Source organism: Mustelus asterias, chromosome 29 (genome assembly GCF_964213995.1).
Source record: "Mustelus asterias chromosome 29, sMusAst1.hap1.1, whole genome shotgun sequence".
NCBI lineage: Eukaryota > Metazoa > Chordata > Chondrichthyes > Carcharhiniformes > Triakidae > Mustelus > Mustelus asterias.
In genome coordinates, this window is record NC_135829.1 from 20910856 (window position 1) to 20935884 (window position 25029).

The window sequence follows — 25029 nt, forward strand, 5'->3', positions numbered from 1 at the left end:
GTCCATCCCTAGTTGTCTGGGGGCAGTTGAGAGTCAACCATATTGCTGTGCCTCTGGAGTCACATGTAGGCCAGACTGGGTAAGGACGACAGATTTCCTTCACTAAAGGATGTTAGTGAACCAGATGGATAGCTCAATTAAATATTTGGAAGATGCTTCAATTGCACGTGATATGGGCGAGAGAGCACCCCGGCAACCGAGGGAGGTCGTCAGGCAGCAGCAGCTGATAAAGGGCTGCTGGCCACCTTTAAGGCAGTGCCTTTTATTAAAAGAAAAAGTGGGAAAGCCCACTCGATTGACAAGTGAGATGATGGAGGCCGTTCTACACCAAATCCAGTCATGAATAGTAATCCTGTGTAGAGGAGAAGGTAAACGGTCAGGGGTGTCGCTCTATCAGGAGCTTGGGCCTTTTCCATCTATTGACTAAGGCGGCACGGTGGCACAGTAGTTAGCACTGCTGCCTCACAGCGCCAGGGACCTGGGTTCGATTCCCGCCTTGGGAGACTGTCATAGAATCACGGCAATGCAGTCGGAGGCCATTTGGCCCATCGAGTCTGCACCAGCCACAATCCCACCCAGGCACTATTCCCGTAACCCCACATATTTACCCTTCTAATCCCCAAACACTAGGGTCAATTTAGCATGGCCAATTCACCTAACCTGCACATTGTTGGACTGTGGGAGGAAACTGGAGCACCCGGAGGAAACCCACACAGACACAGGGAGAATGTGCAAACTCCACACATACAGTGACCCGAGGCTGGAATTGAACCCGGGTCCCTGGTGCTGTGAGGCAGCAGTGCTAACCACTGTGCCACCGTGCCTCCCTGTCAGCGTGGAGCTTGCACGTTCTCCCCATGTCTGTGTGGTTTCCTCCGGGTGCTCCGGTTTCCTCCCACACTCCAAAGGTGTGCAGGTTAGGCCCGTTTGTGTCAGATGAATTAGCAGGTTAAATGTGTGGGGTTACGGGAATAGGGCCTGGGTGGGATTGTGATCAGTGAAGACTCGATGGGCCAAATGGCCTCCTTCTGCGCTGTAGGAATTCTATGATTTTACGATGGGTAAAAGCCGCCTACCACTCAGCCAATCCTCCCTAATGTGAGAGGTGAAACCATCGTCCCCGATTACGGAAATTCCCATGTCCTTGTAACAAATGAGAGAGAAAACCCAGGTTCTGAAGTGACACAATTTAATATTCCAGTGTTACTGTAAGAAAAAAGACAAAACATATTCCCAACTCTACACTTCAGCTCATTAAATAACATTACATTCAAAGTAAAACAACTTCACATTAAACCTAAATATTAGTATGAAATCACAACTTTAATATCAAACCAAAGACAAGCCAAATGGTGTTTGTACTTCACAGTCATGCCACATTTCCTCCTCGATGTACTGACGCCTCAGTATTCAGGCCCACAGCTAACTCCAGTAATCAACCTTCACATGCCAGCCTAAACTGTAATGTCTGTGCTAGTTGACTAATGGGGCGGCACTGCTGCCTCACAGCGCCAGGGACCCTGGTTCAATTCTGGCCTTGGGTGAATATGTGTGGAGTTTGCACATTCTCCCCGTGTCTGCGTGGGTTTCCTCCGGTTTCCTCCCACAGTCCAAAGACATGCAGGTTAGGTGGATTGGTCGTGTTAAATCGTCCCTTAGTGTCCAAAGTTCATAGAATCATAGGATCCTGCAGAAGGAGGCCATTCAGCCCATCGAGTCTGCACCGACCACAATCCCACCCAGGCCCTATCCCCACGCATTTACCCGAGCTAGTCCCCCTGACACTAAGGTAGGTATGTAGGTTAAGGGGATTAGTGAGGTAAATATGCAGAGTTAGCGGGATAGGGTCTGGGTAAGATGCTGAGTGGGTGCAGACCCGATGGACCAAATCTATAGATTGAAGACTGGGTTCCATAGGGCATTGGTAGCAAAGACGGCCAAAAACCTGGTTGGAGGGGTAAAGGAATGTCAGGATAAGGTTGTGTGAAAGAAAGTAGTCGGATGAGTCAGATTTTAGCGGGACAGTGTTCACAGGGGAATTGTAAAACTGGAGGGGATGAAAGAGATTAGCCGGGTAGTGGGCTGATGAACTAAAAATGGAATCTCTGGCAAGGCTTGTTAAATAAGTGTAACCGTTCCAAAGGAAAATCACCGACTGGTTTGAGCACTGAGGAGTTTTAATGAGATGAAATAGCCAAGCTCATAGGCATGAGGGAGTTGGAACAACACTCAGCAGAAAACTGAAATCCGTGCGGGTAATTTTAAATCAGCTTGCTTGGCCAGAAACCAATACGGGTTTTTTTTATTAATTCGTGGGACATGGGCGTCGCTGGCTGGCCAGCATTTATTGCCCATCCCTAGTTGCCCGAGGGCAGTTAAGAGTCAACCACATTGCTGTGGCTCTGGAGTCACATGTAGGCCAGACCGGGTAAGGACGGCAGATTTCCTTCCCTAAAGGACATTAGTGAACCAGATGGGTTTTTCCGACAATCGACAATGGTTTCATGGTTATCAGTAGATTCCTAATTCCAGATATTTTTTGTTGAATTCAAATCTCACCATCTGCCGAGGTGGGATTCGAACTCGAGTCCCCAGAACATTAGCTGAGTTTCTGGATTAACAGCGTAGCGATAATACCACGAGGCACGCTGGCCTCAATTCCACCCCACACAAGCTTTTATTTTCATGGAATTCAGACGTGAGGGCTGCTCAGAGCAACAATCGTTTTCCACTGGGGCTTTGCAGGGGGGGGGGGTGGGGGCAATGTCGCTTCTCGCTAATTCAGTTCTGGATACTTTATTTGGGGTGGTGGGTGGGGTTGGTGGGGGCTGGTGGTGGGGAAGGCTGGTGGTGGGGAAGGGGGTTGTCAGTCCTGTGCTGGGATTTCAGAATCATTGAATGCCTACAGTGCAGAAGGAGGCCATTTGGCTCATCGAGCCTGCACCAACTACAATCCCACCCAGGCCTCATCCGCGTAACCCCACATATTTACCCTGCAAATCCCCCTGACACGAAGGGGTAATTTAGCATGGCCAATGCACCTGATCTGCACAGTGTGGGAGGAAATCGGAGCATCCGGAGGAAACTTACGCAGACACGGGAAGAATATACAAAGCCCATACAAACAGTGACCCAAGCTGGGAATTGAACCTGGGTCCCTGGCGCTGTGCGGCAGCAGTGCTAACCACTGTGCCACCGTGATGCTGGGTTTTTCAGTCCGGCTGGAATCGATGGACTTTTGAAGAGCATTTCCCAGCCCTGCCATGACGGGACTGTTAAATTCCGCCCCTAGATTTTTCCGTGTGGCTCCCCCCGCACCATCAGAACAAAATGTCAGTCACAAAAAACAAGTCTCAAGGATGCTTTTTCACCGTTCATTCAACTCACACTGGCACCAGCGCTTCCAGAGACAAGGCTGGGGATCCTCCGGTCTTGTAGGCCCCGCCACCGCTGCCAGGGAGAATTTGGCGCTCAGCCAAAAATTCATTCACCGCAGCGAGACCGGAGAATCCCAGCTGGCGGGGGAGGTCGGAGAATTCCAGCGATGGGGTCCAGTTGCAAACACCGTGTCCCAAACTGGGGAATGAGAACTGTAATTGAGGGCAGGTCTCCAGTCTTCTAGTGATTTGGTAGCTTGAGAACTTCGATCATCACCAAAAATAACATTCACATAAAAATAAATACACCCTAATAAAATCTAAAGAAAGCTCCCGAGAACTGGCCAGGAATGCATCTGGCCAGTCAAGCTCTCAGCAGGTTAACCCTGGAACCGGGCAACGTTTTAAAACTTCACTTCTAATCCGATGCTGTGTAAAATATCACAAAGTCATGTTGACGAGCAGTTAGTCGAGAGGTTTATGCCGCTAAAGGATGAGGAATGACTTGGATTTTTCAATGAATAATTGCATATTTGCTCTCTCACAGTGTCTCACTAGCCGCAGTATTCTGAACATTATTTATTTAATGCATTTTTCCAATACATGCACTGCATATAACACAATGCCGCACGAGGGGGTTTCCCTACGTCTGGTTTCCTGCTAACAAGCGTTGAGACTCTCAAGGGCCACTCTGGCCGGAATTCTACCACCTCGACTGCCTCAGAATCGGGGCGGGCGAGGCTCACAGAACAGTGTTCTCCGTTGGCCTCGGGCGGGCGAGATGGTAAAATTCCGACATCTGTCTTTATCCTCCCTTCCGTGTGGAATGAACCCGTCAAGTCTTGGGAGGTGTCTCCCTCCTTTGGTCCGAGGAATCGACTATATAGGGACAAACCGATCTAACTTTGATTCGTGTCACAGAGTCTGGGTGATCCGCTTCCGTTTTAAACCCGCACCGCGCGATTTGAATGCATTGTGCAAAAACTATGCATTAGGTCACAACTATCCACTCCATCTGACGAAGGAGCAGCGCTCTGAAAGCTAATGGCATTTGCTGCCAAATAAACCAGTTGGACTTTAACCTGGTGTTGTTAAAACTCTTACTGTGTTCACCCCAGTCCGACGCCGGCATCTCCACATTAGGTCACAGAGACCAGAAACTCTGCCAATGCCAGCCGACTTTGTGGGAATGTGTCTCCCAAGTGGAATTTACAATTGAAGTGTTGCTCGTTGAATGCAACAAGCAAATGTCAGTAGGATTTGCAGGAGGAATTTTTCATCTCCACTGCTCTTGGTTCACTCATTGGGAATACACCTCAAGAAATATTGGCAGATTCATCCCACAACGTTTTGTTCATTAACTGATGGAAAAGTCATGACAAGAATCTACCCCGATATTTTAATATACGGTGCCAACTCCTGCCAAGAGGGAGTTGCAAAGCACAATGCCTTTTTCTTTCCATGTACAAGGTCAACTCCTCCCTTGAATGGAGATTTGCAATGCACACAGCTATCCCCTCCAAAGAGGGAGTTGCCAATCTTACCACCCATCTCATTTTTTATTCATTTTTGGGACATTGTGTCGCTGGCTGGGCCAGCATTTATTGCCCAACCCTAGTTGCCCGAGGGCAGTTGAGAGTCAACCACATTACTGGGGTGGCACAGTGGTTAGCACAGCTGCCTCACAGCGCCAGGGACCCAGGTTCGATTCATGGCTTGGGCCATTGTCTGTGTGGAGTTTGCACATTCTCCCCATGTCTGCATGGGTTTCCTCCCACAGTCCGAAAGACGTGCTGGTTAGGTGCATTGGCCATGCTAAATTCTCCCTCAGTGTACCCGAACAGACACCGGAGTGTGACGACTGGGGGATTTTCACAGTAACTTCATTGCAGTGTTAATGTAAGCCTTACTTGTGACAATAAAAAATAAACTTAATGTGCCATGGCTCTGGAGTCACATGCAGGCCAGACCAGGTAAGGACGGCAGATTTCCTTCCCTAAAGGACATTAGTGAACCAGATGGGTTTACCCGGTATGGCTCCTACTCTGCCCAAGACCGCAAGAAACTACAAAGGGTCGTGAAAGAAGCCCAGTCCATCACGCAAACCAGCCTCCCATCCACCGACTCTGTCGACACTTCCCGCTGCCTCGGAAAAGCCCAAGGACCCCATGCACCCCGGACATTCTCTCTTCCACCTTCTTCCGTCAGGAAAAAGATGCAAAAGTCTGAGGTCGTGTACCAACCGACTCAATAACAGCTTCTTCCCTGCTGCTGCTGTCAGACTTTTGAATGGGCCTACCTCGCATTAAGTTGATCTTTCTCTACATCCTAGCTATGACTGTAACATTCTGCACTCTCTCCTTTCCTTCTCTATGAACGGTATGCTTTGCCTGTATAGCGCTCAAGAAACAATACTTTTCACTGTATACTAATACATATGGCAATAATAAATCAATAATAAATATAAACTGACCTAAACTGTAACACTTTGGACTGTTTGTTACTACTTTACTGTCTTGACATTCAATAATTAATGCATTAATGGTCCATTGCTTCGGATTATGAGTGGGTGTCAGAAATGAGTAACAAAGCCCTTGCCTTAAAGCATATCTTGAGTCCAGTATTGGACAATAGTTTGGATTTCAGATCCTAACCTCAGGCAGGAGAAAGCAATTCCAATCGCCTTCACCTGCAATATCATGAACTGGAGTAACCCCAGTCTCATGAAGCCTTAGGTATGGTGTCAGTTATATCTGACAGACTCAATCAAGAACAAAAGAATGATGGGGTGACCTGGAACATCAGACCTGGTAAAGGACGTGTCAGTGATTACGGTGAGACCTTGAGGGCCCAGGTTAGGATCAGATTATCCAGAGAGATATATAAAAACATGGGAGTTGGCTAGAGGGCGGCACAGTGGTTAGCACTGCTGCCTCACAGCGCTTAGCACTGCTGCCTCACAGCGCTTAGCACTGCTGCCTCACAGCGCCAGGGATCCAGGTTCGATTCCCAGCTTTGGGTCACTGTCTGTGCGGAGTCTGCACATTTTCCCCGTGTCTGCGTGGGTTTCCTCCGGGTACTCCGGTTTCCTCCCACAGTCCGAAAGATGTGTGGGCTAGGTGGATTGGCCATGCTAAACTGCCCCTTAGTGTCAGGGGGACTAGCAGGGTAAATATGTGGGGTTGCAGGGATAGGGCCTGGGTGGGATTGTTGTCAATGCAGACTCGATGGGCCAAATGGCCTCCTTCTGCACTGTCGGGATTCTATGATTCACAAACTTCATTGGCCAATAAGCTAACCATTTAAAAATCGTCGCTGGCTATGAGATGGCCAGTTGGCAGTAAGCATTCACAAAAGCAAACTGCGTATTAGATTCCCTCTCTGGCTAGGTTTACCTGAATCCCATTGGCAGGGGACTGCCTGTTGGAGATGGCACTACCGATAAGTGTCAGTGGGTGGTGACCTCACCGGGAAACTACCCACCTAATTCCCTTCTTCAGCTTCTTCCCTGCTGCCATCAGACTTTTGAATGGACCTTGCACTAAGTTGATCTTTCTCTACACCCTAGCTATGACTGTAACGTTACATTCTACATTGTCTCCTTTCCTTCTCTATGAATGGTATGCTTTGTTTGTATAGCGCACAAGAAACAATACTTTTCACTGTATACTAATACATGTGACAATAATAAATCAAATCAATTCCTGAAATATGCAGTCACTTTTGGGACAGAAGTGACAACTCGATTGGCCCCCAAGGAGCAGATTTAACAGTCTGATAATTTAACGGACTTCATAACAATTCCCATAATTACAGAGCCCAGGAATTGAGGAGGAGTTGCCAGCAACCCTACCAAAAATATGCGTAACTGACCTAAGTGTAATGTTTCTACTGAGTGCGTAACTACAAATATTTAATATTTAGTACACTCGGAATCAGGTTTGATTTGCCTACTAAGAGCAACGCAAGGCGAACGTACTACCGATTCCCATTCGATACTTCACTCTCATCATTCTCCTCCGGTTGGTTGAACATTCTCGCCGGGCAAGCTGTCGACGTGGCTTCTCTTTTGTTGGCATAAGTCCGTGTTCCTGGCCCACAGGCCCTGCTCGTATCCTTGGCGATGGCGCCGCTGGGTGCCAGGGCACAGCCCTGGTGAGTGCTGGTGGCGCCCCCTTCATTATGCGTGCTGGGCATTGTCCTGTACAGCTCCAGGTGCGCCACCAAGGGGTGCCCCAAGTTCACCACGGCCGTCTCTTCCAGCTTTGTGTTTTCCTTAAAGTGCCGGTACTGTATAGTCACCCGTAGGGTCAAAGGTTGCTGTAGAGACAGGGGCAGACATTAAGAAGTGTTCCCAAAAAAAAGCTTCCTTTTACTGTTTCGGACAACATAACAGCGATCCCTTGGTTTGACAATCAGAATTCATACAGTGCAGAAAGAGGCTATTTGGCCTATCGAGTCTGCACTGACTCTTTGCCAGGCTTACCCAGTAACCCCACAAATTTATCCCACTAACCTATATATCCATCACGCAAACCAGCCTCCCATCCATTGGCTCTGCCTACACTTCCCGCTGCCTCGGCAAAGCAGCCAGCATAATTAAGGACCCCACGCATCCCGGACATTCTCTCTTCCATCTTCGGGAAAAAGATACAAAACTCTGAGGTCGTGTACCAACCGACTCAAGAACAGCTTCTTCCCTGCTGCTGTCAGACTTTTGAATGGACCTACCTCGCATTAAGTTGATCTTTCTCTACACCCTAGCTATGACTGTAACACTACATTCTGCACTCTCTCGTTTCTTTCTCTATGAACGGTATGCTTTGTTTGTATAACGCGCAAGAAACAATACTTTTCACTGCATGTTAATGTGACAATAATAAATCAAATCAAATCAAATATATCTTTGGACACTAAGGGGAAATTTAGCATGGCCAATCCACCTAACCTGCACATCTTTGGACTATGAGGGGCATTTAAGCATAGCCAATCCATCTAACCTACACATCTTTAGAATCTTAATATGTTCTGAAAAACAATGTACTAAACTAAACAAAAAGGAAAATGACCTGCTATTAGAAAGCATGTAATGGTGTAGTGATAATATCACTGGGCTAGTAATCCAGAGGCTCAGCTAATGCTTTGGGGACGTGGGTTCAAATCCCACCATGGCAGCTAGTGGAATTAAATCCAATTAATAAATTTGGAACATAAAGCTAGACTCAGTAATAGTGACCATGAAACTATCATTGCTTATCCTAAAAACCCAATAGGTTCACTAATGTCCTTTAGGGAAGGAGATCTGCCGTCCTTATGAATCAGCCAGAATCTAGTGGAATTGGCACTAAATGCACGGCGGCACAGTGGTTAGCACTGCTGCCTCACAGGGACCTGGGTTCGATTCCCGGGTTGGGTCACTGTCTGTGTGGAGTTTGCACATTCTCCCTATGTCTGCGTGGGTTTCCTCTGGGTGCTCCGGTTTCCCCCCACACTCCAAAGATGTGCAGGTTAAGTGGATTAGCCATGGTAAATTGCCCCTTAATGTCCCAAGATGTGTGGGCTAGGCAGATTCGCCATGGTAAATGTGTGGGGTTACTGGGATAGGGCTAGGGTGAGGGCCTGAGTGGGATACTCTATCAGAGAATGGGTGCAGACTCGATGGGCTGAATGGCCTATTCTGTACTGCATCGATTCTACGATAAATGGCCTTGCATGTTCTTAGTTCATTCAGGATGGCTCAAGTGGGCTACTGGCCACCAGCCAATCAAGGGTTATATGGAGATACTGATTAGAAACATGAGCAACACTCCTCATGATGTAACAGCAGCAATGAGGGCCAAAGCCCGAAAGGTCACAGTGTTAACTCTGGGCCAAGGAAGGGTGGCAGATGTTAGCATTAGCATTGCAGGGTCAACCATCAAATTCACTGGTGTCACTTGCGCGAGTGTTATCAACTGACCATGCCAGAGTCCTGATATTGGAGAAAAGATATAAGAAATCTGCAGCTCAGAAACACGCAGGAAGTTTGGATGTGAAGTGTAGGATGGAGGAGGAGTTTGTGCAAATCAACTCCTGTATTTCTGAATATTGGGAATGAAGGAACAGGAGGCCCTTCAGCCTCTCTGGCTTGTAACACCAGTTAGATCATGGCTACTTTGAACCTGCATACCATCTAGCCCACCTTTCTTCTTTCATGGGATGTGGGCATTGCTGGCAAGGCCATCATTTGTTGCCATCCCTAATTGCCCTTGAACTGAGTGGCTTCTTCAGCCATTTCAGAAGGTAGTTAAGAGTCACCCACATTTCTGTGGCTCTGGAGTCACATATAGGCCAGACCAGGTAAGGACAACAGACTTCCTTCCCATACAAGGCATTAGTGAACCAGATGGGTTTTTACAACGATCGATGATAGTTGTCATGGTCACCATTACTGAGACTAGCTTTCAATTCCAGATTTTTAAAAGTGAATTTAAATTCTACCAGGGATTTGAACCCATGTCTCCAGGGCATTAGCCTGGGCCTCTGGATTACTGGTTTTACCCTATGTCACCATCTCCCCAAAGACATTGTTCTACATGCCTTGATACCTGCACCTAACAACAAGATCTGGGGTGGCACAGTGGTTAGCACTGCTGCCTCACTGCGCCAGGGACCCTGGGTCGATTCCCGGCTTGTGTCACTGTCTGTTCTCCCAGTGTCTGCGTGGGTTTCCTCCGGGCGCTCTGGTTTCCTCCCACAGTCCGAAAGACGTGCTGGTTAAATGCATTGACCTGAACAGGCGCCGGAGTGTGGCGACTCGGGGAATTTCACAGTAACTTCATTGCAGTGTTAATGTAAGCCTTACTTGTGACTTATAAACAAACTTGACTTACTTTACTATAGGTCTCAGCTCTGTAAGTTCCAACTGAACCCAAACATTTGTGGGGAAAGTGAGGCCGAGATTTGTGGAGGTGTTTTTTTGTTACAATTCTGAGGAAGACAGGCATCTTCCTTTAACCCCACCATGGGCACCATTTTGGATATGGGCCCAATGATTGAATTTTGTGTAGCCATTGCCCTTCTTGGTTGCTTCGAACTACAGTAGGGCAGACAGATCATGACTGTGATGTCCAGCTGACCTTGCTTGGTTAAAGTTAAAACATCAAAACTAAAAATGCTCAAAGTGTACATCGTTAAGCAACAACAACTTGCATTTATTATAGCGCCTTTAACATAGAAAAATGATCCGTAGCAATAGGCAATAGCAAGCCAAACAGGAGTGACATTAGGAGGGACGATTTAAAGCTCGGTAAGAAATGGTTATGTTCTAAAGGGTCTTAAAGGAGAATAAGGTGGAGAGGTTTCTTCTTCAGTTTGCTAGCTGAAGACAGGCCTGATCCATAGCGCTGTGATCGTCACTACAGCTCGAGCAAGGAGGCAGATCCCAAATCAATCCCAACTGGAAGAGGGAATTGTACCCAATGTTGTTGGCACCAATCTGATCCAGACTGGCTGCCCAGCCAATTGGCTGCCCCAAGGAGTCGGAGATGCTGTGGCGAGATACACTTCCACATGCCTGAAACTCTGGATAGTGATGGGATGTTCTTTCCATCACATGGCTGACCAGGAATCTCTCTTACTGAAGTGTTGGACGGATTCACAGGTTGATAATCAAACTGGTTTGGCCAAATTATGAAACCAACTTCCTTGACCATCAAGACTGTGTGGAGTCTGCATGTTCTCCCCGTGTCTGCGTGGGTTTCCTCCGGGTGCTCCTGTTTCCTCCCACAGTCCAAAAGATGTGCAAGTTAGGTAGATTGGTCATGGTAAATTGCCCCTTAGTGTCCAAAGGTGTGTAGGTTAGGGGGATTGGCCATAATAAATGTGTGGGGTTAAGGGGATAAGGAGGGGGTTGGGCCAGGGTAAGATTCGGAGAGTCGGTGCAGACTCAATGGGCCAACAGGCCTCCTTCTGCACTGTAGGAATTCTATGGATTCTGTGGAGTGAGAGTAGAACTCTGAGTTCTCTTGGTTCAGAGGTGTGCCACAGTTGGAGGGGTTTAGGGAGAGAGTTCCAAAGCACAGGGCCCAGGGAGCTGAAAGACAACTATTAATGGGTCAGAGCGGGGGAGCGCAGTGGGCCAGATTTGACGGTTCTCCGAGGGTTGCAAAGCTGGAAGAGGCTACAGAGATGGACATGGTGATGTCATGAAGGGAGTTAAACACAGGGGTAAGAATTTTAAATCTGAGGTGTTGGAGGACTGGCTGCCAAAGTGGTTGGTGAGCACAGAGATGACAAAGGATAAAGGCTTCAGAGGTGATGCATAGAAGCAGGGCCCACGCTGGACAATGCCACAGATGTGCAAGCAGGGCATCCATGTGACGGAGGGGGTTTAGGATCAGGAGGTGTGGGGAATTGCAGCTCGTCTCGGACAGGATATCGGAAGGGAGTTCTTACAACACAAACTGAAGTTTCTGGCCTAGCAAGACAAGCGGAAGCCTCCTGTAGCCTCAACTGGTGTCGGAGACCTGAGCATATAATTGAGGCTCATACTCCAGCGTCGTGGGAGTGCAGCGCTCATAGAAATCATAGAATCACGACAGTGCAGAAAGAGGCTATTCGGCCCATCGAGTCTGCACCGACTCAACAGAACATCTTACCCAGGTTCAATCACCCCCCCCTGCCCTATTGCTGCAAACCCACACATTTACCATGGCTAATCTCCCTAACCTACACATCTTTGGACACTAAGAGTCGATTTAGCATGGTCAATCCACCTAACTCGCACATTTCTGGACTGTGGGAGGAAACCGGAGCACCCGGCGGAAACCCTCGCAGACACGGGGAGAATGTGCAAACTCCACACAGACAGTGACCCAAGCCGGGAATTGAACTGGGGCCCCTGGCCCTGTGAGGCAGCAGTGCTAACCACTGTGCCAGCGTGCTGCTCCTTGATGGGAACTTTACAATGAGCCCTTAAATGAAGGTTCCACCTCTCTTCGTGGGTTTAAGTTTAAAAAAAAAAGTTTATTTATTAGTCACAAGTAAGGCTTACATTAACACTGCAATGAAGTTAGTGTGAAAATCCCCTAGTTGCCATAGTCCAGCGCCTGTTTGGGTACAGTGAGGGAGAATTTAGCATGGCCAATGCACCTAACCAGAGTGTGGGAGGAAACCGGAGCACCTGGAGGAAACCCACGCAGACATGGGGAGAATGTGCAAACTCCACACAGACAGTGACCCGAGGCTGGGAATTGAACCTGAGTCCCTGGCTCTGTGAGGCAGCAGTGCTAACCACTGTGTCGCCATGCCGCTTTCACACTGGATGCAAAAGATCCAATTCTATTTTGAAGATGCACCGGTGGGGGGAGTTGGGAGGGGTTGGGGGGGGGGGGGGGGAGATCTTCTCCAGTGGCCTGGCCCATAGTTATCCCTCAACCAACATCACAAGAATAGATGATCCGGTTGATGCCACATTCCTGCTTGTGGGACTTTGCTGTGCGCAAATTGACTCATCAGGGTGAATCTTCCCATTTTGCTTACCACGGGAATGGTAGCGGGCGAGGGACAGATCATGGAAAGGTCCGCTGACCTGGGACGGGATTTTCCTGTTTCAGGACAAGCTCAGCCGGAAAATCCCGCCCATCGTGTTACCTGCACTACAACAGTGATTCCACTTCCAAAACTATTTCATTGGCTGAGAAGTGATTTGGGAAGGACTGAGATTCTGAAAGGTGTGATATAGATGCAAGGTTCCTTCTATTACCTCCAGTTTATGCAGGTCACGCAATTTCAGTGTAGTGTCTGACTGCCGGTCATTGTTCAGCGAAGATAGCAGAGAGTCGATTTGCGAAGAGCCTCCACTGAAGTCTGAACTGGCGCCTTCCAACCCCTGGTGCAAAGAGAAAATAGGTAACGACCTTCTATCAGCCACTCAATGTGCGTCATAATCGTAAAGACAAAAAGCAACTGAAGTTTATTCCTCCCTTCACTCTGCCCACCTTCTTTATTCTCCTCTCCCTCCGTACCACCACCATTACCTAGATATTTGTTATTCAATCGTGGGACATGGGCGTCACTGGCTCGACCAGCATTTACTGCCCATCCCTAGTTGCCCCTTGAGAAGGTGGTGGTGAGCTGCCTTCTTGAATCGCAGCAGTCCATGTGCTGTGGATTGACCCACAATGCCATTAGGGAGGGAATTCCAGGATTTTGACCCAGCGACTGCGAAGGAACGGCGAAATATTTCCAAGTCAGGATAGTGAGTGGCTTGGAGGGAAACTTGCAGGGGGTGGTGTTCCCAGGTATCTGCTGTCTTTGCCCTTCTAGATGGCAGAGATCATCGGTTTGGAAGGTGCTATCGAAGGATCTTTGGTGGGTCAGGGCCCATCCGTTAATTTAGCATGAAGCCTCAAGGTTTGCACCCCCACTGCCCACCTCCCCCCCCCCCCCCCCCCCCCCCCCCCACCACCATTGTTAGTCCGCATTGTCGGACCCTGCTATTGTGAACAAAATTGCCCCAGGCTTTCCCAAATACCCTCCAAGAGCTGCTCCGAGAAGGAGACCCTCAAATGACGAGCGCGAAGGAGGCAAAACAATTGAAGAACCGTTTTAATAGCAAAGAAATGCACCCCAATATCTTTCTAATTGGACAATGGAGGGGTAACTTTGCTGACACACCGGTGTGTTCTATCGACCACAAAGCCAAGTACCGGCTAGGAAAGGAAACATGAGGATTTCTTCCTGTTTACTAATTGGGTGCAGGGCCGTACGTTGGACTGGGAGTTGACCATTGCTCAAGAGGAATGACCTTGAGCTCTGCTGGTTGTTGATTTGGCAGCTTGCAAGTGTCAAAAGGTACATTCCAGAATCCACCCTGCAATATACTGCCTGGTCACAAGACTTCTTCAAGAATTTCTGTCAATCTTTGTCCTCTGCTTGTGACCTCCCAAGCATGTGATGGCGAAATCTGGGATTGCCATAACTAATAGTGCCCGGGACTGTTCGTGTCAGCTGCCCTTTCAGTGAGCTGTTGCATTCAGTTGTATTTCTTTATGAGTGTCTTAGAAACTTCCCATCCCATACTCCGGACACTGGGATAGGGGAAAAAATCACATCCTATACCCCGGACACTGGGATAGGGAGTAAATCACATCCTATACCCCGGACACTGGGATAGGAGGTAAATGACATCCTATACCCCGGACACTGGGAGGGGGGTAAATCACATCTTATACTCCGGACACTGGGATAGGGGGTAAATCACATCCTATATCCCGGACACTGGGAGGGGGGTAAATCACATATCATATCCCCGACACTGGGATAGGGGGTAAATCACATCCTATACCCCGGACACTGGGATAGGAGGTAAATGACATCCTATATCCCGGACACTGGGAGGGGGGTAAATCACATATCATATCCCGGACACTGGGATAGAGGGTAAATCACATCCTATACCCCGGACACTGGGATGGGGGTACATCACATCTTATCCCCGGACACTGGGATAGGGGGTAAATCACATCCTATACCCCACACACTGGGATAGGGAGTAAATCACATCCTGTACCCCGGACACTGGGATAGGGCGTAAATCACATTCTAAACCCCGGACACTGGGATAGGGGCTAAATCATATCCTGTACCCCGGACACTGGGAGGGGCGTAAATCACATATCATATCCCGGACACTGGGATAGGGGGTAAATCACATCCTATACTCCGGACACTGGGATAGGGGGTAAATCACATCCTATACCCCGGACACTGGGATGGGGGTAAATCACATCCTATACCCCACACACTGGGATAGGGAGTAAATCACATCCTATACCCCGGACACTGGGATAGGGCGTAAATCACATTCTAAACCCCGGACACTGGGATAGGGGCTAAATCACATCCTATACCCTGGACACTGGGAGGGGTGTAAATCACATCCTATACCCCACACACTGGGATAGGGGGTAAATCACATCTTATCCCCGGACACTGGGATAACGGGGTAAATCACATCCTATACCCCACACACTGGGATAGGGAGTAATTCACATCCTATACCCCACACACTGGGATAGGGGGTAAATCACATCCTAAACCCCGGACACTGGGATGGGGGGGGTTAATGAGTCACTCACACACTGGGGAATAACTGCTTTGGTTGCTATTATCGGCAGCATCATAAATCTTTCAAAGCAGAATGACCAATGCCCCTTTAATGACCAACGTCTCTGACAACATTCTCCCCAGCACCAACTCTTTACCACATGTCCTGACACAAGATTAGTGAGCCAAGTCACCCAGAACGATCTGTACTGGTGAACGGAACAATGTCTCACAAAGAGAAATAATCATTCATTTTCGCAGGCGTTATTAAGCTACATTAATATAATGTGTCCATCCTGAAACGTTCCTCTAAGTCTGTGGACGAGACAGAGAACGGTGAATGATAGAACAGAACCTTCAATCTCGGCTTGTGCCATGAGTATTGGGGGTTGCAGTCACTCACCTCGGCTTTCAGGAGGGAAATTTTGCACTCGGTGACTTGGGAGGGCCTCCTCTTGATGTCAGCGTAAACGACCATTACATTGGAGAAAATGGCACCGTAGCTTAACTCCACTCCCACACCACAGGCAAAGCGAATGGTCCTCCTCTCTGGCAGCTCTGTCAAAAGGCACCAAGAGAAAAGCATTAGGCAACCCTTCAGCTGTGATAGCATCAGAATACCATGACCCTGATCTACTGGTCAATGGGGTTTAGTAGAGGAAGGAGTTTGGAGTTTTAGCAACTCGCTCTTCCTTAGTGAAAGCTGGACAACAACAACCTGGACTTCGGTCGTGGTTTGAATGGAATGAGGCATTCCACAGAATGATTCGGAGACGGAATTTGGCATAAAAGCCACTTATGGAAGCATTTGGAGTGGAATCTTGACCAAAGAAGTGGGTCTGAAGGAGGAGGGAGTTATAAAGAGGTAGTGAGGTTTATGAAGGGACTTTCAGAGTTTACATCCTGAAAGCTAGAAGACATGGCCACCAGTGGCCAAACAATAAGAATCTGGGATGCACAAGAGGCCAGGATTGGAGAGATGAGAGAGAGATGGGGGGGGGGGGGGGGGGAGAGGGGGGTGGAACTGAGGAACTTGCAAATTCACTGAGGAACTCCATGCAAGGATAGGATAGGATAGAAACAGAAACTGATGGAAAAATCCTGCATCTGCTCTGGAGAGAAGGGGAAAAAGGCGCCAGGTCAAGATGCTGGTTTGGAGAGCCGGTGTGGGCATGATGGGCCAAATGGCCTCCTTCTGCACTGTAACCATTGTGATATTCTTGCTGGAATTCTACCGCCGTGCCCTTCCCGGGAACGGGGCGGGCACGGCTCGCAGAACAGAATTCTCCGTTGACCCCGGGCGGGATTTTACGAGCCTCACCCGAGCGAGGCTCTCTGATTCTGAGAGAGAAACAGAGTTAACATTTAGAGACCTCCTTTGGTTGTGCAGACGGTTTTGAGTTCTCAGCAATACAGGGGTTGAAGCAGCCGCAATCTGACAGGAAGCTGACATGTCGGGAGGCAGCAGTGACCCCGAGGTCGGTGAGGTCACAGCAACACTCTGGGCAAAAGTGATCATAATGTCAAGAGCTAGAGACACTACCTTAAATAGCTGAAATAATATAAATGTTTGAGCAACACAGGGGATTGGTATCTATCCCTGAACCACTCATCAGATTAAACAACAAGGTAAATAAAGCTTTACGGCCTTTAGGCTAATCCATTGCCTCTGGTGATTTACATACACGAGTTTGATTAACCAGCAAGGAATGTAATCAGCATTCTATCGACAGAACAAGCTACACACCTTAGGTTTGAATGTAACAGAGATACAGGTGAAAGGACAAAGGGAGAGAATGACTCTGCCTTAAAGTATTTAACCCACTGCCTCTTATCTGTTCTCTGCGAATGTTGAAATCTATTCTTTAAAACCATGACCATTCCTGGGGGTTTTCCAGCTCTCTGCTACCTTCAAGGTTGTTCCGACTTAGTCTCGCCCAGTGCCTGGGGCACAACCACAGCTTTGGCAGAATTTACTTTGCTGCAGAATTTAGAACGAGAAGAACAGTACAGCACAGGAACAGGCCATTCGGCCCTCCGTGCCAATCATGATGCCCTAACTAAACTCAAAAGAAAACTTCTGTCCTTACTCGGACCACATCCCTCTATTCCCTCCTTATTCATGTACCCATCCAGATGTCTCTTACATGTTGCTAATGTGCCTGCTTCCACCACCTCGGGGATTTTCACAGTAACTTCATTGCAGTGTTAATGTAAACCTATTTGTGACACTAATAAATAAACTTTAAAAAAAACCCACCTCTGGCAGCATGTTCCAGGCACCCACCACTCTCCGCATGAAAAACTTCCCCCCACATCTCCCTTAAACTTTCCCCCTCTCACCTTGAACCTGCGCCCACTTTGTAATTGACACTTGGGAAAAAGCCTCTAACTTTCCACCCTGTCTGTGCCTCTCATAATATTGTCGACCTCTATCAGGTCTCCCCTCAGCCTCTGTCCTTCCAGTGAAATCAATCCTAGTTTATTCAACCTCTCCTCATAGCCAACACCCTCGAGACCACCGCCTGGGTGCTTCCGACCAGAAGCGAGAGTCCCTCGGGGCTCACATCCCCGGGTAAGTGAATACATGAGAAGAGTAGCGGTATTTCACCGGCAGCCAAGGCCTCCCACTTACTCTATACCTCTCACGTCTCATTTCGAACGATTTCTCCCGTGCCCCGTAGAACAGTAAAACTTAACTAAACTAGCTAACACTTACCGCTCCCTCCCCACACTACTCACTGTAAGGGCAAGTCAGAAGGTATTCCAGCTCTAACAGCACTGTTAGTGCAAGGCAGTTTAGCACTGCGCTGATACAGCAGTCTTTGTAAGTGCTGCCTCGATTTGGATCCCAGAAGCTAAGCTGATTGGAACTGGAGCGAAGTGGATTAAGAGTCCCCGGACTGGTGCAGAACCTCAATCAGATCCCACCTGGAATAGTGCATGGAGTTCCGGGCACCGCACCTTCGGGTGGATATATCGGCCTTGGAGGAGGAGTTGTCTAGATTTACCAGAATTACATTGTGGCTTAGAGGGTTCAGTTATGAAGACAAGGTTGTACAAACATGGCTTGTATTCCCTAGGTTGTAGAAGGTCAAAGGGGAGGCGGAGAGTAGTGGTATTGTCACTGGACTAGTAATCCAGGACAAGATCTGGGGATCCAGGCACGGCAGATGGTGATATTTGAAAATCTGGAATTAAATTCTAATGGTGACCATGAAACCATTGTTGTAAAACCCCATCTGGTTCCTATAGGGAAGGAAATCTGCCATCCTTACCCGGTCTGGTCTACATGTGACTCCAGACCCACAGCAATGTGGTTGACTCTTAAAATGCCCTCTGACTCAGGTCAAGGGCAACAAGTGATGCCCACACCCCATGAATGGAATCAGACCGAGATGTTTAAAACATTAGATACAGGGAGCGGGGAAATCAAAGCTTCAGGCTGGGCTGTTCAGGTGTGAATTCTGGAAGTATTTTTCCACATACAGTTTGGTAGAAATTTGGAATTCTGTCCCTGCAGGAGGCTGAGGAGATAAATAGACTTTTGTTCGGGAAGGATATTGAGGGAATACAGAGGAAGGGCAGGTAAATGGAACTGAGACTCACAACATCCAAATGGGAGCACAGGCCTGAGGGGCTGACTGGCCTACTCATAGAATCATAGAAACCCTACAGTGCAGAAAGAGGCCATTCGGCCCATCGAGTCTGCACCGACCACAATCCCACCCAGGCCCTATCCCCATATCCCCACATATTTACCCGCTAATCCCTCTAACCTACGCATCCCGGGACACTAAGGGACAATTTAGCATGGCCAATTAAGCTAACCCGCACATCTTTGGACTGTGGGAGGAAACCGGAGCACCCGGAGGAAGCCCACGCAGACACGGGGAGAATGTGCAAACTCCACACAGACAGTGACCCAAGCCGGGAATCGAACCCAGGTCCCTGGAGCTGTGAAGCAGCAGTGCTAACCACTGTGCTACCGTGCCGCCTCCTGTCCCTAGTGTTTCTAAAGACGTTAATAAGCCTGAGGGTACTATAAAGATTATGAATCTAAGGTTGTTTCAAAACCTAATTTTTCAAAATATTACATGCAGTGTGATAGCATCTACAAGGAACAAGTCAGGAGGGCAATGGAATACTCTCTATAGCTCCAACAACACTCAAGAAGCTCAACACCATCCACAGCACAGCATTCTGCTTGCTTGCATGTCAGCCATTGCTCAGAGGGTAGCACTCTTGCCTCTGAGTCAGAAGGTTCTGAGTTCAAGTCCTACTCCAGGATTTGAGCACAATATCCAGGCCGAGACTCCTGTTTCTGCTTTTTGAGTGAGATATTAAACTGATTTCTCTCTTGTGTGGATGTAATAGGTTGCATGGCACTGGCACAGAAAAGAACTGGGAAATTATTCCTGGTATCCTTAACTTCGTTGGATCAAAATCCTGGAACTCCCCCACCCTAACAGCACTGTGGGTGTACCTACACTGGGTGGACTGCAGCGGTTCAAGGAGATGCTTACCACCACCTTCTTGAGGGTGATAAATGCTGCTCTAGCCAGTGACACCCACATCCCCAAGCTGCTTCCCAAGGATAGTGGGGCAGCACGGTGGCACAGTGGTTAGCACTGCTGCCTCACAGCGCCAGGGGCCTGGGTTCGATTCCTGGCTTGGGTCACTGTCTGTGTGGAATTTGCATTCTCCCCGTGTCTGTGTGGGTTCCCTCCGGTTTCCTCCCACACTCCAAAGATGTGCAGGTTAAGTGCATTGGCCATGCTAAACTGCCCCTTAGTGTCAGGGGGACTAACTAGGGTAAATGCATGGGGTTATGGGGAATAGGGCCTGGGTGGGATGGTGGTCGGTGCAGACTCGATGGGCCGAATGCACTCCTTCTGCACTGGAGGATTCTATGATTCTATAATATAATCATTATGCTTATTGGCTGTCATTACAACAGTGACTGCACTTCAGAAGGACTTCACTATCTGTAAAGCCCTTTGAGGGGGATGGTGGCAGTGAAAGGCGCTATATGAATGCAAGTCTTTTTTATTAGTCACAGTCCAGCAGGGAGTAGCACTGCCACAGACAAATGGATAATCTTTTTTACAAAAACAAACTACTGCAGATGCTTGAAATCTGAAATTTACAAAAAAAGTGCTGGAAAAACACAGTGGTTAGAACTGCTGCCTCACAGCGCCAGGGACCCGGGTTCGATTCCTGGCTTGGGTGACTGTGCGGAGTCTGCAAGTTCTACCCATGTCCTCTGGTTTCCTCCGGGTGCTCCGGTTTCCTCCCACAGTCCAAAGATGTGCAGCTTAGGTGGAATGGCCACGGTAAATGTGCAGGGTTACTGGGATAGGGCAGAGGGGAGGGCCTGGGTGGAATGCTCTTTCAGAGAGTCAGAGCAGACTCGATGCACTGTCGTGAGTCTATGGTTCTATTGAAAAATCAGTTGACCTGAAACGTTAACTCTGTTTCTCTCTCTCCACAGATGCTGCCTGACCTGCTGAGTTTTACCATCATTTTTAAAGTGTTTTTACAGTGAATCATTTGTGTGATGGAGTCAATCATTCTATTCACAAAATATAACAGAAGACTTGTCTCAGAAGCATCAAATAGCTGTGTAGTCACTAATCAGATAAGGTGGGACGTTTACTACAGTACTGGGGAGGCGGGGGGTAGATTAGTAATTGAGGTGGGGAGTTAGTTTGTTGAAATATATTAAAGCAAAGATATGTTAACAATTAAAATCGGGTTAAAGATCCCAACAGCAGAGCAGTGTCCAAGGCTAACACAAACACAGGAAATGCTGGAAAATCTCAGCATATCTGACAGCATCTGTGGCAAGAGAATAGCGCCAATGTTTCAAGTTTGGATGACCCTTCGTCAGAACCTGAGGCTCCTCAATAATGAGCAGGTCAAGTACTTGGCTCCTAGAGTGATCTTGCCTACAAAATGGGCGGCAAAGTGGTTAGCACTGCTCCTCACAGTGCCAGTGACCCGGGTTCAATTCCGGCCTCGAGTTACTGTCCTTGTGGAGTTTGCACGTTCTCCCCGTGTCTGCGTGGGTTTCCTCCGGGTGCTCCGGTTTCCTCCCACACTCCAAAGATGTGTGGGTTAGGTGGATTGGCCATGCTAAATTGACCCTTAGTGTCAGGGGGAACTAGCTAGGGTAAATACGTGGGGTTATGGGGATGAGGCCTGGGTGGGATTGTGGTCGGTGCAGGTTCGATGGGCCGAATGGCCTCCTTCTGTACTGTAGAGATTGTATGATGGTGAAAATGGTTTCTCTGGGGTTGAGCAAAGGAGGGACATTCAAACTCTAACAAAAAGTGGGGATGTATAAAGTAAAATGTAATGGAAAGAATACAGGGGTATTTTTTTTCCTCAATACCTTATGGGTTATTGCAGGGAGAGGAAATTAAGACTGCTGCCTGGTTGGTGAAGCGAAGTATCTTACCATTGGCTCGCTCCCAGTGTTTGTTCCTCACTCTGAGCTGCGCTGTGTGTCCCTTGGTACAAATCTCATCCGTCAGTGCGCGGCACTCCTTTAAGGTGTGTCGAATCTCCATCACTTGCTTGCCGGTAATCAGCTGATCCTTCCCCATGTCTGTGGGAGGAAAGGAAAGTCCCCGGTTCAATGCGGATAAGGCCCCGGAACATTGACAGCATGCTGGGGTACAACAGCCATGTTTCCTCACCCACACCCCCAGTAACCTCACTCCGCTGCTCAAAAAAAACTGGTCGGGCTTTAGAAATTCTTAAATAAAACCAACAGATGGTGGAAATCTAAAGTAAAACACAGAAAATACTATAAATACTCTGTTCCTCAGCTGTCGTGTGACCCGAGTTAACATTTCAAGTCATTGGAACAAATGTGAACTAGGTTTCTTCTGCTGATGGCACAGTGGTTAGCACTGCTGCCTCACAGCGCCAGGGGCCAGGGTTCGATTTGGCCTCGGGTCACTGTCTGTGTGGAGTTTGCACATTCTCCCCGTGTCTGCATGGGTTTCCTCCGGGTGCTCCGGTTTCCTCCCACAGTCCAAAGATGTGCAGGTTAGGTGGATTGGCCATGCTAAATTGCCCCTTAGTGTCAGGGGGATTAGAGGGTAAATATGTGGGGTTATGGGGATAGGGCCTGGGTGGGATTGTGATCAGTGCAGACTCGATGGGTCAAATGGCCTCTCTGCATTGTAGGGATTCTATGATTCTAAGTGTTCCAGAATTGTCTGGTAGAAATTCACTGGGTGAATAATATTAATCATCAGATCATTATTTTATTCCTTTAAGTTTATTTATTAGTGTCACAAGTCGGCTTACACTCACACTGCAATGAAGTTACTGTGAAAATCCCCGAGTCGCCACACTCAGGCGCCTGTTCGGGTACACTGAGGGAGAATTTACCATGGCCAATGCACCTAACCAGCACGTCTTTTGGACCGTGGGAGGAAACTGGCGCACCCAGTGGAAACCCATGCAGACACGGGGAGAATGTGCAAACTCCACACAGACAGTGACCCAAGCCAGGAATTGAACCCGGGTCCCTGGTGCTGTGAAGCAACAATGTTAACCACTGTGCCGCCTTTGGGAAGCTCCATCAAAAGGTCTGCGGTGAGTTGTTACAACGCATCCTTTAAATGGTACATTGTAGGGGAGGCGACGGCCTAGTGATATTATCGCTAGGCTAATAATCCAGAAACTCAGCTAATGTTCTGGGGACCAGGGTTCGAATCCCGCTATGACAGATGGTGGAATCTGAATTCAGTTAGAAAAAAATCTGTAATTAAGTATCTACTGATGACCATGAAGGCATCGTCGATTGTTGGAAAAACCCATCTGGTTCACCAATGTCTTTTAGGAAAAGAAATCTGCCGTCCTTACCTGGTCTGGCCTACATGTGACTTCAGAGCCACAGCAATGTGGTTGGCTCACAATTGCCCTCGGGCAACTGGGGAAGGGCAATAAATGTTGGCTAGCCAGCGACGCCCATGTCCCCCGAAGGAATAAAAATAAATACTGCAACCATGGTGGAGAAGTCAGATATTTTGGTTAATTGGTGAAGAGTCGATTTGGCAGAATACTTAGTCCTGGATGGTGTTGAGCTTCTTGAGTGTTGTTGGAACTGAGCTTGTCCAGGCAAGTGGAGAGTATTCCATCACACCTGTGGCGTGCAGGTAGTGAAAAGGCTCTGGATAGTCAGAAGGTGAGTCACTCGTCTCCCCAATACTCAGCCTCTGATCTGTCCCTGAGGCCATAACATCTAAATTTTGGGTTCAGTTGAGCTTCTGGTCAATGGTGACCTGCAGGTTGTGGAAGTTTGGAATTTTGTATTGCGATTTAGGATTCAGCCACTGTTAGGCTAACAAGGGGTGGAATTCTCCAGCCCTTCCTGCTGGCGGCATCTTCCAGTCCCACCAAGGTTGACTCCTGCAGGTGAGGAATGTAAATCGCCATTGACTTTGGTGGGACAGGAAGATCCCGCCAGAGGCTGATGGTGAGCCTGTCAAATACCTGGATACACACAACACTGGGCACTAAGAGTACTCAGACTTTTAAGTTTAATTACTTGTGCACAAGTGAGAACACATAGAAACATAGAAGATAGGAGCAGGAGGAGGCCATTCGGCCCTTCGAGCCTGCTCCGCCATTCATCACAATCATGGCTGATCATCCAACTCAATAGTCTAATCCTGCTTTCCCCCCATAATCTTTGATCCCATTCGCCCCAAGTGCTACATCCAACCGCCTCTTGAATACATTCAATGTTTTGGCATCAACTACTTCCTGTGGTGGTGAATTCCACAGGCTCACCACTCTTTGGGTGAAGAGATGTCTCCTCATCTCCATCCTAAATGGTCTACCCCGAATCCTCAGGCTCTGATCCCTGGTTCTGGACTCCCCCAACCATCGGGAACATCCTCCCTGCACCTACCCTGTGTAGTCCTGTTAGAATTTTATAAGTCTCTGTGAGATCCCCCCCTCATTTGTCTGAAACCCAGCAAAAACAATCCTAACCTAGTCAATCTCTCCTCATACATCAGTCCCGCCATCCCCGGAATCAGCCTGGTAAACCTTTGCAGCACTCCCTCGAGAGCAAGAACATCCTTCCTCAGAAAAGGAGACCAAAACTGCACACAATGCAGTGTAAAGCATTGCAGAATGTTCTATTGATTCATACAGAAAACGTAACAGTTATAGTTCACCGTATCTTGCTTTTTGGAATTTTGAAAAGGCTCTTATTTTCATCCTGTGGCCAAGGCTGCTTAACAGTGTTTATGGAACTAACACAAGGTTTAGATTAGTCGCTTATCCTGAGTATGTAAGCGCTAGCCTCACTGAAGGCCTAATAGGCCAATAATTTTTTTCCATTATTTAACAGAGTTGTTTGTCATAACTTAATTTCCACAATTGATGTAACTTAATTTTTCCAGTTTCTGTATTTTGTAACTGTTTTTAACTATAGTTTCACTATATTTATTGCTTTATTTGAAGTGAGCATCCTTAATCTTGCGGAACAAAGTGAATTAAATATTTGGCCATAGCTGGAATTACAACTTAA

At 48.1% G+C, this 25029-nt stretch overlaps 1 protein-coding gene across 1 annotated transcript in view; it reads right to left on the reverse strand.

Moving 5' to 3' along the window:
- Nucleotides 1-1178: 1178 nt before the first annotated feature.
- Nucleotides 1179-25029, reverse strand: part of malt3 (MALT paracaspase 3) — a 133083-nt gene continuing 109232 nt past the window's right edge. The window contains exons 13-17 of the mRNA XM_078200178.1: nt 21931-22080; nt 15871-16025; nt 13123-13248; nt 6351-7697; nt 1179-1495 (exon numbers count right to left, since the gene is read on the reverse strand). Coding sequence (XP_078056304.1) covers nt 7356-7697; nt 13123-13248; nt 15871-16025; nt 21931-22080 — 773 coding nt within the window. The 3' untranslated portion in view covers nt 1179-1495; nt 6351-7355. The remainder of the gene's footprint in view (nt 1496-6350; nt 7698-13122; nt 13249-15870; nt 16026-21930; nt 22081-25029) is intronic.